General features: G+C 36.4%; 3 protein-coding genes across 3 annotated transcripts; 1 reads left to right on the top strand and 2 right to left on the bottom strand.

Moving 5' to 3' along the window:
- The first annotated feature begins 1,258 nt into the window (after positions 1 to 1,258).
- On the top strand, positions 1,259 to 4,856 carry LOC122606305. Its single transcript, XM_043779263.1, has 3 exons — positions 1,259 to 1,436; positions 2,032 to 3,191; positions 3,285 to 4,856. The coding sequence occupies exons 2-3, from the start codon at positions 2,557 to 2,559 to the stop codon at positions 4,381 to 4,383; spliced, it is 1,734 nt and encodes a 577-aa protein (XP_043635198.1). The 5' UTR covers positions 1,259 to 1,436; positions 2,032 to 2,556; the 3' UTR covers positions 4,384 to 4,856.
- Positions 4,857 to 6,621: 1,765 nt separating this feature from the next.
- LOC122606304 (subtilisin-like protease SBT1.3) lies at positions 6,622 to 9,193 on the bottom strand. Its single transcript, XM_043779262.1, has one exon. It carries the CDS (start codon positions 9,123 to 9,125, stop codon positions 6,777 to 6,779), a length of 2,349 nt encoding a protein of 782 aa, XP_043635197.1. The 5' UTR covers positions 9,126 to 9,193; the 3' UTR covers positions 6,622 to 6,776.
- Positions 9,194 to 12,553: 3,360 nt separating this feature from the next.
- On the bottom strand, positions 12,554 to 14,151 carry LOC122606306 (3-ketoacyl-CoA synthase 5-like). Its single transcript, XM_043779264.1, has one exon. The coding sequence runs from the start codon at positions 14,122 to 14,124 to the stop codon at positions 12,751 to 12,753; it is 1,374 nt and encodes a 457-aa protein (XP_043635199.1). The 5' UTR covers positions 14,125 to 14,151; the 3' UTR covers positions 12,554 to 12,750.
- Positions 14,152 to 14,803: the final 652 nt, after the last annotated feature.

Raw genomic sequence — 14,803 nt, 5'->3', positions numbered from 1 at the left:
TATATAAGGTCACTTCCATTCAGTTTTAAGGCATTTCAAAACGTAAACACATAACAAATCAATTTTAGCATGGCTTCACTAAACCATGTTTCAATTAGAAATTTGCGTCCAAATAATAAGCCATGTACGATAACGGTTAGAATTTGCGGCTATGGAAGCAACCTCTATATGGAAATGTTAGTAACATAGGTAGTATTGAGATGATCCTGATGGACGAACATGTAAGTATTCATTGTTTGTGAATTTTTCTTTTTTGATTAGATTACTTTTTAACATAACTTTCTTTCGAATTTATAACTAGCTTTTTAACATTCTAATGTATAAACATTTTCATTTTGACAGTTTGATAAAGTGGTTGTTGTTGCAACAATCGGTTTTATTCCAACCAACCAACTATGGTATTCAATGGAATGTGTGAACTGTTCTCAAGAAGTTAAGTTGACCGATCTCTACATGGATGCAGTCGACATTATTGATGCTTTAAGGGACAACAAAATGTGGATTTGTTGTTCATGTAACAAGGAAGGAGTTCTCATCAATCCTAGGTATATATTTATATTTCATATTAAAACTCTATAATCATTAAGTTGTGTGGTAAAATTGTATCTCTGTTTTTTTTTGTAGGTTTAATGTGCAAGTTAGGATTGTAGATGCCACTAGTGCTATTGGAGTTAAAATGAATGATCAACAAATTTCAAATCTTAAACAAAGAACAACCTATTAAATTTGTGATGAAAATTATGAGGTATATATGGTTTATTTTAGTTCTAAATAAGACTTTTCTATGCATTTTAAGTCATTAATTTTTTTTAAAATGGTCATTAGTTGTAATAGGAGTACATTTACTTCGCTACATGCATGCTTGAACCGGTGTTAAAGAAATTATTTAAGGTTATAGCACATCCACGTGGGTCTATATATCAAAGTGGGAGAAAATTCATAATACCTATCACATCCAGGTAACCAACATAATCTATGCGCCTACTATGGGCAATCCATTTTATAATTTCTCTTCGGCGTGCAATGTACGCGTTTTAAGCCCTCGAGTATCATTAATAAATCCCAAAGTATATCTAGTATTTTTTTTCTTAAATTAATCAACTCATAAGAATATTTTTATTATGTCCAACTCAATTATATTATTCATTGAAATGATTTAGGATTGTCCGGGCATCGCACAGGGTCTAAGCAATAGTATTTATTCATTTATTGCTCATCAACATTAGAGTATTTTCCACTATACAGCCATGGACATTCCCCAAGCTTTACAAATATAGATATAGATATAGATACTCTGCTATTACCTAATCATATAGTAATAATTATCCTTATAGCAAACGTTCACATCCATTGCCTACGATTCCAACCCGACTATTCTTCAGAATTAATTTAACAGCTGCTCTTTCTTCTTTCAACACACAATACCGAATTTGCAGGTAAACTCTACGAATTAAAATACTATTATTCGTATGTTAATGAGCAATAAAACATAAATTATCTACCGTGAATGTAATTTTGAGTTACGAATTCGATTTTTAAACTTTTGTATCGATGAATTTATGTTGTAATTTATAACAACCACTAGCAGCTTACTTTTAAATTTAGTTGCTTATTCAATAACAATCTAGAGTATTTTTTTAAGGTGATTCTTATTTAATAAAATTTCGAGGTTTTTGCAGTTGATTATTTGATTCCATGTATTTTTTAAATAAAAATTGACTAGTTTCAGTCGTTTATTTGATATAATTTGTGATGGTTATTTGGTATTCTCTAGATAAAAGTCTGAGTACTTTTGATAGATTACTGCAGTCTTGTTTTTAGCTCTACTTGTTTGATAAGAATTGAGTCTTTATTGTAGTTGCTTGTATTTTTCATATTATTATTTGATAATAAGTTACAGTCTTTTTTTTTTAGCTCTGCTTGTTTGATAAAAGTTGAATCTTGTGTAGTTGCCAAGTTGATAAATTATCGTAGTTATTGCTAATATTGTTGCTGCCCCAATTTATATAGTTGTATTTTTAAACATGTTAGATTCAATGATGACGATGCAGCCGAATAAGCATGATGAGGAGGTTTGTAATGATGATAATAAAAAATTACCCCGTCTATCTGCAAAATATCCGTGGTTTGTTGTTCAGGACCTTGAAGACCTTACTCACCAGTTTTTCTCCACCCTTCACAACCCGATGTTTAAATATCAGTGTCGAATCTCTCCATTGTCCGGAAATCGTGTCCGAGGTTGTTTCCATGGGTGGATCATTCTCTCAAACCATCCACAGAACAATATTTGGTCTCTTTGGAACCCCTTGTCCGATTCTAACACCATCATCCTCCCTCCTTTGTTTTTGAAGGACGGAGATTATGATTCTATCCGTGAATGTTGTTTGTCTGCTCCTCCATCTAATCCCTCTTCAGTTCTCCTCTTAATGAATTCCAATAAGCGTACCTTTGTTTTTTGTCATGTATCCCCTAAAAGAAAGAAAAGCCTCACAAAAATGCTTACCAAAAGATGGACCGAGAGGTCATATGATTACCAACTCAAGAGAGTAACCTGGAATGGTCAATTATTACATAACCTGGAATGGTCAATTATATGCTTTGTGTAGTCACAGTAATGTTGGTCCATGTGTCATACGGGTTGAAATTGTAGTCAAGGATGGAACGGTTGTGATACAACTAATAGCAGTTGGGGAAGCCTGTCATCTGAATTCCTATCGTTGTCCCAAACAGCTTTTTTTTCTCACAGGAACTTGTACAGAGTTGTTCCTCATTGTAGTTGGTTTTCGTACGAAAACTGACAGAATACCTGGTGATGTGTCTCTGTTTAAATTAGACATGGCTAGCATAAATTGGAAAGAATTGGAATGCCTCAAAAACTGGGACATGTCTGGTCTTGAAAGTGAAGAATTTTATCAAGTACTTGATGACTACCTTCATGACTTGGCCATTATTGAAGATCTGTGGGAAGAAGTGCAAGGCTTTAACGACACCATAATTGTTGTGGATCTTGTTCGTGATAACTTGGAATATTACAACCCTGCAATTGCCTCGGAGTTAGGTGGGTATATACACATTCTTGACAAAATGGACAAAGTAATATATTCGTATCGCCTCACCAATAATACCATTGTTCGATCTCCCATGCCTTCCTCAGTGCTGCCAAAAAGCCACATGTCAATGTGGGCATGCTGGTATTGCTTCTGTCTTTTCTTATGTTTCTATATATTTTCATATCATGTATTTTATTAGAGGAAAAATGTTTCTTAAAATTATCATTTGCATAGGTTAGAAGATGACCGTAGAGAAGCTGAATTCATAGTTGATTCTAAACTAGAAGAGGATGAGATGGTTATTAACTTAATATCAGACAATGAGGTTGAAGTTGGTGAATCTCGCTTGCTTGATATTCCATTTGATGTTCTGGAGATGATGATGAAGTTTTGTGTTGGCGTGGAATACATAAACTTTCGTGCTACATGCAAACGTTGTCATCTAGCAGCACGTCTAATACAATGGCGCAACCATACATCGTTAATGAGATTACAGGATTATTCACTAGTTTCACCTTGGTTGATGGTTGTAGACCGAACTCAAGGCATTATCACTTTCACAGATCCAATCTTGGGTGACAACTACTTTATGCGATGTTCACAGTTAACGATTGCTAATGGAACAATATGTTGTTCCAGGTTTGGTTGGCTGCTATTTAAGACCAGTGAATACTGCCCAGTGTTTTTTAATCCCTTCACAAATGATCTCCGCGAGCTTCCAGAAGCACCTTTTATTATATATTCCTTATGGTTTTCTGCCCCGCCTGCTTCACCAGAATGTATGGTTGTTGGATTTACATGGTTGAGAGTTCTCATTCTTTATGTAGCCCGAGAAACAACCTGGCTGGAGTTTGATCTATGTATAAATCCAAGGGAATATCCGATTTGTTTTCCAAAATTTCATGGTGAAGGTCTTTATGCATTGCACAAGACGGGCGAACTCATGGTTTTCAGAGATTTGGGTAAAGATAATGTCTCTATCGAAGTTTTTAAAGCCCAAGCCCCAAGAAGTTGTAGCTGCTCTGAGGCACAATATTTTTTGGTGACATGTGACCAGCGTCTTTTACTAGTTGTTATGGGCGGGCTTGGAGAATCCATTGAGGTATTCAAGCTGAACGAATCTACACAAGAATGGGAAAAAGTAAATGGTGTAGGAAAGCACATGATTTATATTTGTGATACAACATGTCTCTGCATTGAAGTTAAAATGCCAGAAATGGAGAACAAGATCTTCCTTGCACAGCCAAGTTCTAGAAACAAGAAGATAGTTTTTTTTCACTCTAAACATGCACGTTTCACACATTTAATGGTACAAGCATCCAAGAAAAATTAGGGGATGCCTTCCCAATCAGACATCTTTCTGCTCATACTTGGATTGAACCAAGTTGGTTGGATTTGCCACGTAAATCTGTCTAACTCAACTTGAATAAAATCATCGTCTATAAGCTGTGTGCTAGGCAGCACAACCTGACCATTTACAGAAACTAGCTTGCCCTTTAGTCTAACCTTGACCGGTAGCAGCATCTGTAGCTGTGCAACCACTTCTCAATCTTACCATCTCATCATCTGGCCAGCATACAACTGATGCTATTTCCAAAACTGATTCAAATAGATATTTAGCATAACATTTTGCTGAAGTAAAAAATTACTGGTTATCAGGTACTCCTTGTATGATTTCTTTTAGCATATCGCATCCTTACTAGGTTTTCATTGATAACACCACCTATGTGCTAGATTGTGAGGGTGGGCTATATATCTGCATGTTGACTAGACTTTTTCTGATGAATGTAACATGTCATCATCCCATATAGTGTTTTAGATAGAAATTCCGTGCGTTTAAAGAAAATAACCAATTAGATATATGTGTTTATTACGACCAGCCTAGTGTAGTGTCACTATGATGAGATAATAATAGCAGATATAATGTTATTTTTATTTAGGCCTCTCCCAGTAATGAACACATTTCCCTTTATTTTTCCACTGTCTCATCAGCTTACATTTAAGTCAATCAGTATTGTTTGGCCACCAAGTAAACGGGTGACTTGTTACATTACATTAATAGTAATGAGTTAATGATAAATTTTGAGCCGTAAGAACACTAGTAGATTGTTAAAAATAGTAATGAATGTCATTTGGGTTTAGAGACCTCTACATGTTCCGGGAACACAAACCATAAGTTAACTTGGTAAAAGGTAAAAACAGAACACCGGTCAAGGACCTTCAGTGTTTACACACATTATTAGGGAGTGATATATTATATGCATTAATTTACAAAATGCCTTTATTTGGGGGTGCTTCTACATTTGGAAGGTATCCCCCAAATATCGCACGACGCACGTTAAGGTTGTTAAAAAGGAACAGAAATCCGAGAATTAAGAAACTGCGTGATCTAATGGCAGCTCTGAATTTTCACGTCTCCTATCAAAATAGAATCATAAAAAGAACTAGTCTAAGACTTACGAAAATTAGGGAAAGTGCCCTTAAACGAAGAAATTGGACTTCAGAGTTGGAGAAACCATTTATGGCCCTTAACTCTAAATAGTTCAAAAGTTGTGATTGTTTTAAAGTTGGCCTTACTTTACAGCCTCTGTGCCTTAGTGCCTACGAATCCACTAACATGAAGACATTTTGTTGCTTTAAGTAGACGTGTGGACTAAGGAACCGTTAGTATGCATTTGAATCATGCCTTCATATACGGCAACGGTGTTTCATGGATTTTAACCTATTAGTCCTATTATTATTGCCTTTCATAAAGATCACTGTGGCAGAAGTCAGGAGTCTTGTTCACATCACTACTTATTTGAGTTATTTCATAATCATGTTGATTGTCGTAGTAGCTAATAACTTTTAATCCTAATAAGCAGGATTATAGCTTTATAGCTGTAATAAGAATGCATATATGCATATAGGTTTTGTAGTTCATTAATTTAGAACAATGGGCATGTGATCCAAAAGTGCTAGTAATCATATCTGAACTACAATGATTTTACAAAATATGATCTCCATGTGAGCCAAGTGACATTTATATTTTATATGTTACTGGTATATATGAAACTAATATCTGCAAGTAATCTTTGTCCAGGAATTAAAAGATATTGTAGTTATATGTAACATCACAGGTAATTAGAATGCAAGAATTGTCGGTCAACTGCAACATCCATGAGAATATGTTGATTTACAACTACAATTAAACACTTCTATAAATGGAAACTGATATGACTTAGTTAATAAACTTTTTGTCTTCATTTTCATTAATTGTCGCTTGAACCCTTCTCTTCAAGGCTGTAGGCTGAAATTTGTAGCTTATGTCTGTTTTGCCCATCTTACCATTTGCTTTGCTATACATTATAAATTGTTGACTAGATGTATGTGATACCATCATATATCATGTATAAAGAAGCAGTGATTCTTAATGCTATCTGCTCTGTTTGTTTGTTGACTTGTTTAACACTTCAACTGCCACATCTTGTGCTCGAAATGAATTATACTTAAGCTGTTAACCCTTTTCTAAGTCGTGTTTAGTATTGTTGATATTTGTTGTGAAATACATGGGATAAGATGAAGGCACTTGTGAAGATAAAATTCTAGGAGAATATCATTGCCAAATAGTTTAATCTAAAAAAAAAAGAGGATTACATGATCCAAGAATGAATCAACACTTAAAAACTGCTCTTTCAGAGAAGGCTATTTTATTGTAGTACCAGCTAGTTTTCTAACACGATGGATTTATAGTGGTGACAACCATGTTATTACAATTGGGCTTCTAACTCTGTGTATACCGTCTTTCCATATCAAAGCTCCAGACTCTGGTGCTATTTGCCTACTCTTTGTTACGAACGTAACCTTGTAAGACAGTTTTTGATATTTTTTGGTAAAGTTTAGGACCAATGGCTCCACTTTCACATCCACGCCTTTGAATTGTGAAACGGCGACATGGTATTTTGAGGATGGAGATCCAACGTTAGTGACTGTTCTGTGAATGGTCAATGAAGAAACTTTTTTGTCCTCTGGAAACACAGCAGATAGAGCTGGGTAGTTCAGATCACTCGGACCAGAAAGGGTATGATGACAGGTCCGGTTTGCAAACTTGGCAAAAACCACGAGCTGAGTGGTGGTCAAACCTTGTGTGCATAGGAAGTCAAAGTAATCCTGTGCTCCGATATCATAAATCAAACCAGGGTCAACAGCTCTAGATGGGTTTATGTGACCTGCACCGTGGTCGTAGGGGCTGGATGGTCCACCAGTGGATGAATCTTGAAGTGGTTTGTATGAATTATCGTGGATATACGCGGTTGTCATCAATGCTGATTTTACAGCTGCAGGGCTCCATTCAGGATGCCTTGCTTTAAGCAATGCAGCAACCCCACTCACATGAGGACATGACATTGAAGTTCCTGAAAGTATATTGAAGGCTACTCTCCTTCGATCGGTCTCTAGGCTCGATGGACCCATGTCACCCGTCCAAGCTGCTAGTATGTTGACTCCCGGAGCCACCAGGTCCGGTTTTAAAACCTCCAACGAGATAAAATTAGGTCCTCTTGACGAAAAAGCTGCCACCACTGGTGACGGCCGAATACCAACTTTAGTCCCATAAAATGCAAGATTTCCTGTTGGTTTTGGATCTCTCATAGCATATTGCTTGATTGCTTTCCCCTCTTTTTCCCCTACAGCTACTGCAGGAAGAAGGTGGCAGTCTGCTACGAGCTCTTCCCCATTAGCTGCAGTGTTGGACAAAATCATGCCTACACCGCCTGCTTGTTTCACCACCTGACCCTTTTGAACTCGAGGGCTAATACCCCGGTCACATATCACAATTTTTCCAGCAACCACATGTGGGTCCAATGTTCCCTCTAAACACAAAGAACCCGGGTCAGGACTGCTTGAATTACTCCCAGTGTAAACAAGCGGATACATCATATTTGATGAAAGATTTCTTCGCCCTTTATAAAGAGAAACACCTTTCATCATCACCCCAGATCCGAGCTTAACCGAACCCGGAAAATCTCGGTCCATGGTGCTTGCTCCGACAGTAGTAATCCACGGAGACACATTAGTCAAACTGACGGGGTCAGGCCCGCCATTTCCAGCAGAGCACGAAATAAGAATCCCTTTCTCCATGGCTCCGAATGTTGCTATTGACAAGCTGTCACGATTGTAAGACGAAACACCACCACCTAATGAAATAGACAAGATATCAACTCCGTCTCCAACCGCCTTATCAACTGCGGAAAGAATATCTGAGCTAAAACAACCACCAGTCCAACACACTTTATAAGCTGCAATCCTCGCCCCAGGGGACATCCCTCGGGCTGTGCCGTAAGCATAGCCCAAAAGATTAGCCCCATGCACCGGCGAACCCGCCACCGTAGCCGCTGTGTGCGTTCCATGCCCATCTTGATCCCTAGCAGATTTATACTCTTTCTCCTCATTAATACTCCCTGTGGCTGCTTCATACCCACGGTAAAATGCCCTTGCACCCACAATCTTTTTATTACAATGGCGTTTTTCAAAGCCCTTTCCCACTTCACACGCGCCTTTCCAGCGTGTTGGCATTGTGGTAAACCCGGTGTCATTGAAGCTAGGACTCTCAGGCCAGATACCGGTGTCCAGTACACCAACAACGACGTCATGGTCGGTCAGTTTGTCCATCCAGACACTCGTAGTATCTTGTGGCTCAAGTCCTAGAAACAGAGGACTTCGAGTGGTATGCAGTTCGTATTTAACTTCAGGGAGCACCCCAACAACGCCATCCTGCCCCTCTAGCCTTTCTGCTTCTGCTTCTGTTAGCCGTGCAGCCATTCCATGAAAAGCCGACTGGTACGTATACACGAGCCTTTGTTCGTTTTCTTCTTCTTCTTCATTGATTCCCACCGCTGCTACTGATTTTACTAGTGACGAGTACCAATCAACATGGTCAGTGAAAGCATCAGGAAGAGCCGAAATGTCCATATGGACAATATAAGTTTTCTTAGATACCACCACATTGTTAGTGGATGAAACAGCAAGGATGACAGCTGATAGATACAGGCATATTAGCCACCATTTGAGTGGAATCCCATTACCACCACCAACCATTTTCTTGAAAAGTTTAAAAAATTGCTTGGGAGTCAGAAAAAAAAGAAGAGGATGAGTGAAGTAGGAAAGGCAGATGGTGTGTTTTTATTATAGGCGGTGTGTCATGTGTGTAGTATTCAAGATAGGAGAGAGAGAGAGAGATGGGCCTGGCATCTTGTGCAGGTCATAAAAGTGGTAGTTGGGGTTGGATAATAATGGCGGTTCATCATTTAGTTTTTGTAGATGGTTTTGTTCTTGATGTGGTGATATGAAGTCAATGATCACTTCATGGCTTACTTCTATGATGGTACTTCAGGGTCAATTACATTAAGTTGTTTTAGGTCGCTGTTAAAAAAAGAGAGTTGTTTTAAGTCAATTACGAGTCCACATCTAGTATCTTAAGTCTTAACCTTTGGCTGTGTTTAAAAACTAACCCAATATAGGCTAGCTACACTGGGTTGGACCACTGCACTGATGACTAGCTTTTCGGATACTACCCATAATTTTACAAGTATTTGTCATGCACTTATTATTAAGAGAATGTATGGTCAAATGACATGCAAATTATTTTGTTCTCACCTACAACAACCGGAAGGTGTGACCCACCTTTTTGTCAATAGATTATGCATTCCAAATTTTGAATGTTCAAAAAAAAAATATAAGGATTGTGCATTCTATAAAAATGGTTTGTAAAAAAAAATATTAAAAAAATAATTGTTTTTAGTATCAATTTTGACAAGGTTTTGCTACTACGAAAATCTTAATCATAAGATGGTTTCATTAATGCTTAATGGATGTGTTTATCTTTATTTATAGAAGATTTTAGTTCATTTAATGTTTTTAAAAGGGATAAGTATCCTGGAATGTAACAAACTTTGGACTAATGTCTATAATAGGAAATAACTAAAGTTATGTGTATTGTATGTAAACTTTAAAAAGTGTTTATTGTATGTAAGAAAACATACGTGGCAACCATATAGAGGTGTCACTTGTCTGATTTTGATTGGTTGAATACATTTTTTTACATACAATAAACATTATTTTCGAATTGTTTACATACAATACACACAACTTTAGTTATTTTCTACTATAGACATTCGTTCAAAGTTTGTTACATTTCAAGATACTTATCCCTTTTTAAAAACATATTTTGTGGGCACATGTTAGAAAAACACTTTTAACATACTTGTGCGTATTCAAAAAATTATTGAGTTTATTAAATAGAGACTAATACATGTTCGAGTACATAATTCTACTAATTCTTTTGGCATATAATTTATTGATCTTACCATGTAACATGGTCTTTTAGCTGGGAAAATTTGTAGAAGTTATTTTAGGAGGTTGAATTGGAGATCTAGTAATTACATGGCAAAATATAAAAAAAGACAGAAAGAACCCTTACTACTGACACCTACCTTTTTTAAATGTCCAACGGTTAGTAGTGAGGAGTAAGTGCTACAGCAGTTATTATTGAAATACTACGTAGTCCTTGAGCGTGTATGGAGCATTATATTGGACTAGCATCTACTCACAAGCCACAAGTAACTGACACTCCCACAACAAGAAATTACCGTCTGCAATTAAAGCCACCCATTCCCATAGCTACATTAATCTTCTTTTTGTTGAAAACTTATTGTAGTTAAAATTGCACACAGACACAATTGTACGTATATATCTATATACCTTGGAGTATATTTACAACAATACCTTTCTGTCAGGCGGGATATGTGCGAGATGAGATGTAAACAATCGTAACATTGATAGAAACATTGCTTTCAATAAGATTTGGGTATAAACCAATTACATGAATCCAAAAACTTCACCAATCAAAGATAGTGGTACGAATATTATTTCCCTAAATTTTATCATCTTCATATCCAAAAAGTATTGTTTCTTTACCTTTTAATGGAGCAATCTATGTCCATGTGCCTTTCTTGTACTACCTATATCATTCCAAAAGAATAGTGCCTACAATTTTTCTCACTCTTGTCATTGTCCTTGTCTAAATATAAATTTTTGTATTTAAACTATACAATTGTATTAAAGCCGTACATCTCTAATAGAAAATTAGAAATAATGAAGACCAATATTCATCTTGTTATTAACTTCAATAATAGTAAAATATTATCTACTGAAGTTGATTGCTTCTGATGACTTGATATACCTTTTTGAAGTGCACATTTCTAGCGTAATAAATTGGAAGGGAAGTACATCTCAAAGTTACAGCAATGGCAAACTAGTACCATGTTTCCAATTTTACACTTGCTTTTTGAATAGTCAAAAAAGAAAATGGTAATATGACATGACATTTCCATAAGGCTATGGGCCATTGCAAATGTTTACTTTTCCTTGTGTTGGTAGCTTCTTTTGAGATACTAAGCAAGCTTAAATGCAGACCCTACTTTATTAGCTCATAAACACACATATTTACATTGGCTTATGAGGATTATATGTATATTGTCCGACTTTTCTATTGTGATAATTTTATAGTCCAAATTGTGTTTGTAGTTAGTAGCTCGTGCTGCCTTGTGAGATAAAATATATTGAACAACTCCTACTTTAGTCGTATTTTAGGTGTTCCACTTATTAAAGTTTATTACTTGCTTACATTTTTCATATGTACACAGAAAACCAGTGGCTAACTTGAAAGTATTTGGTGGAGATAACTGATGCTTGGCTATGTCTGCCACTCGCACACTCGGTGCACCTTCTTCTTGTCAGGTTCATATGGACCTAATGTTTTTTTATGTTGAATATATTTTTATTATTTTCCTTCTCTGTTAGTTTATGTGTATCCTAAATTGTATTGAGATTTACGTGAAATGTGAAATTACAATGCTGCAATTAAAACTTAAGCTTCCGATGTCGCTATAAACATAGATAAGCCACATTGTGTTATAAAAGTGAGATTTAGTTTTAGAGGCGATGAGTGTATCTATACTTGTTAGTCATGAGCAATTTATACTTAAAACTTTCATTTCAATGAAATCGCATCAAAGATATCACATGATTCTCCCAAATGCTTTTATTTTATATCTCCCATATAGTCATATAGATATAAGGAGACCTTACAAACACACAACTATGAACACTTTCATGATTGAAGATGCATGATGTATTGATGTTTACCACCTGCTCAGCCCCTTTTTACCTAGCCCATTGTCATTTATAGATATTCAAGGTTACTTATGGTAAATTTATTTTGTATACACAAATATAGTATAGAGGACAATAATTATTGGATAAATTAAACACTAAGTGGGACCGTATTCATACACCCGGCTTTTGAACCGATTCTAATTGGATAGTACCGATGCCACGGGGATTAGTATCATACATCCGTGCTAACCTTGGTACGAAAGTTATGCATGAACCTAGAATTTTCAAGCCCTTACATCCCTTCATTATGGTAAGACACATATCCTTTGCAAATCAGTTAATTACCCGATGAAGATTTAACTGAATATACACTAACTGATAGTTGATACACACATTGAACAGTTTGTAAAGTGTATACATACAACACCGAAAACAATTTGGTGTAGTTCAATCAAACTTTTTACTAATATATTCGTGATGCTGAGAAAATGATGTGCAATGAAGAGATAATGACATAAATGAAAACATAAACCTTTTTTTAGGAGCATCATATGTTATCCTTTCTGATCGGATGACTATAAACAGGATATCTATGAATACTATCATCCCATGGGCCTTTATGGGCCTCTCCAACAATGGGCCTGTTACACTCCCACACCAAGCTGGTACATTTAGGCCCGCTACCCATTCCCATCTGCAACACTCTTTCCCCTGTTTTCACTCTCTCCTTTGCTTCCATGTAAGCCAACTCATACCACAATGAAGAAGATGACTGATTTCCAAACCGATGCAATGTCATTAATGCAGCTTCCACTTGTTCATCTTTTAACTTCATCTTTTTTCCTATTTCAGTTATTACTGATTTCCCAGATGTTGGTAAGCAGTAATGCTGTATCACCTTCCTGAAATTCGGCACATAAACTTGTGTCGATTTATCGAAAACTTTCTTTCTCATTATCGAAAGGCCATACCGGATTTTTTCTTCTGATGGAAGAATAGAATTACCCAGAACTCGAAAATTCGATCTGAGTAACTCTCCTGCAGCATGTAACACATCTTTTTTTAGAGTCACCCCTGTATTTCCTTCACAGTCTTCTTCGCGAATAGCCGAATTATAAGCGGTATCGTTAAACGCAGCTTGTGTTCGAACAGCGTAAAGTAATCTATATTTCGAGAAGCGTCTCGCAGATGGCTTGTTAGTGATCAAAATGGCTGCACTGCCTGATCTAAAGAGACAATTTAGGACCATCATTGACTTATCTTTACCTGCATACCAACCGTTTGATAAAATCTCTGTACTAAGAATAACTGCATTCGAGTTTTTATGAACTTTTAATAAGTTTTGTGCCATGTCAACTGCTAATGCACTTGCACTACACCCCATGCCACTTATGTTGTAACTCTTTATATCTTCGCGCAGCGAATATTTGTTGATAATGATGGACGATATCGAAGGAGACGGACAAAAACCGCTGCAGTTGAAGATTATAATGTCGATATCTGATGGGGAAAGTTTGGTTTTGGATAAAAGGTTTTCAAAAACTGGGAAAAGAACTATTTGAGCTTCATTGATGGCTTCTTCATGAGTTGATCTTGGTGGGATAAAGTGTAGAGCTGGAGGGATGTATGTTGTTTGACTCTGACCTGAAGAGACCAAGATTTTAGACATGAAGTCAACGCTTTCTTGGTCGAGAGAGTGGACTATCCGCGAGTGTTCGAGGAAAGACGAAAAGGGTACCCGCCAATAGTTTGGTGGCTTTAGACATGAGTAGTCTACAAGATAGATTGACGGGGATGATGATAGGAAAAAGTATGTTTTTATGATGGTAAATAAAAGTATACCAAAGATGGCTAAAAAGATGTGTGTTTGTGTTTGATTGAGAAAAAGAGATGAAAATAAGCAAAAGAGGATTAAAGACATAGTCTTCACGTTTGTGTAAAGCTTTGGGAGCATAATTTTAGGAAAAGAGGGAGGGAATTTGTCATGGGTGAACTTGAAAAGCTTATGCATTTATAAGTCAGAAAGAAGACGAAATACTCGTAAAAGAAAGAAATAGTGGTGATAGAAGATGAGTCCAAGTCAAAATATATAGACATTTATGCATGGGCACAAAGTGGTATGGAAGATGTCTCGATTCAATGCTATAGTTATTTTTCAAATTTATTTATGCAAAGATTTAGAAATCGTCATCGATTATCGCAAAAATATGAACTCCCACACACGACGAAATAATTCAAGGTCAAATTTGATAGCTTTGTTGCATATTGCAGTCCACGTGCAAAGCAGACAATATTCGTAACGATAGGGCATGAAAATAAGCAGATGAGTAAAACTCATTTCATAATCTATAGTTTAATAATTTGAATAACTTTATTTGCTTTGTGAATTGGGTAATTATATATTTAAATCTTTCAAGTAATAAAATGGGTCTATAGTAGTATGGGAAGGGAATTATTGAAAGTATAGCCGAGAAGATAAAGATGAAAATGGGCAGGCAGGCAAGGGAGGCTAAGATCGATAGCATTGCATTAAAATTGATCTTTTGATTGTTAATAAAAGTAGTTGGTAGCTTCTTGCAATAATGGCAGGGGGGTGAAGT

The sequence above is a fragment of the Erigeron canadensis genome, chromosome 6 (genome assembly GCF_010389155.1).
Source record: "Erigeron canadensis isolate Cc75 chromosome 6, C_canadensis_v1, whole genome shotgun sequence".
NCBI classification, from domain to species: domain Eukaryota; kingdom Viridiplantae; phylum Streptophyta; class Magnoliopsida; order Asterales; family Asteraceae; genus Erigeron; species Erigeron canadensis.
Note: the sequence above shows the minus strand (reverse complement) of the source record. Positions and strands in the feature narration are given on the sequence as shown.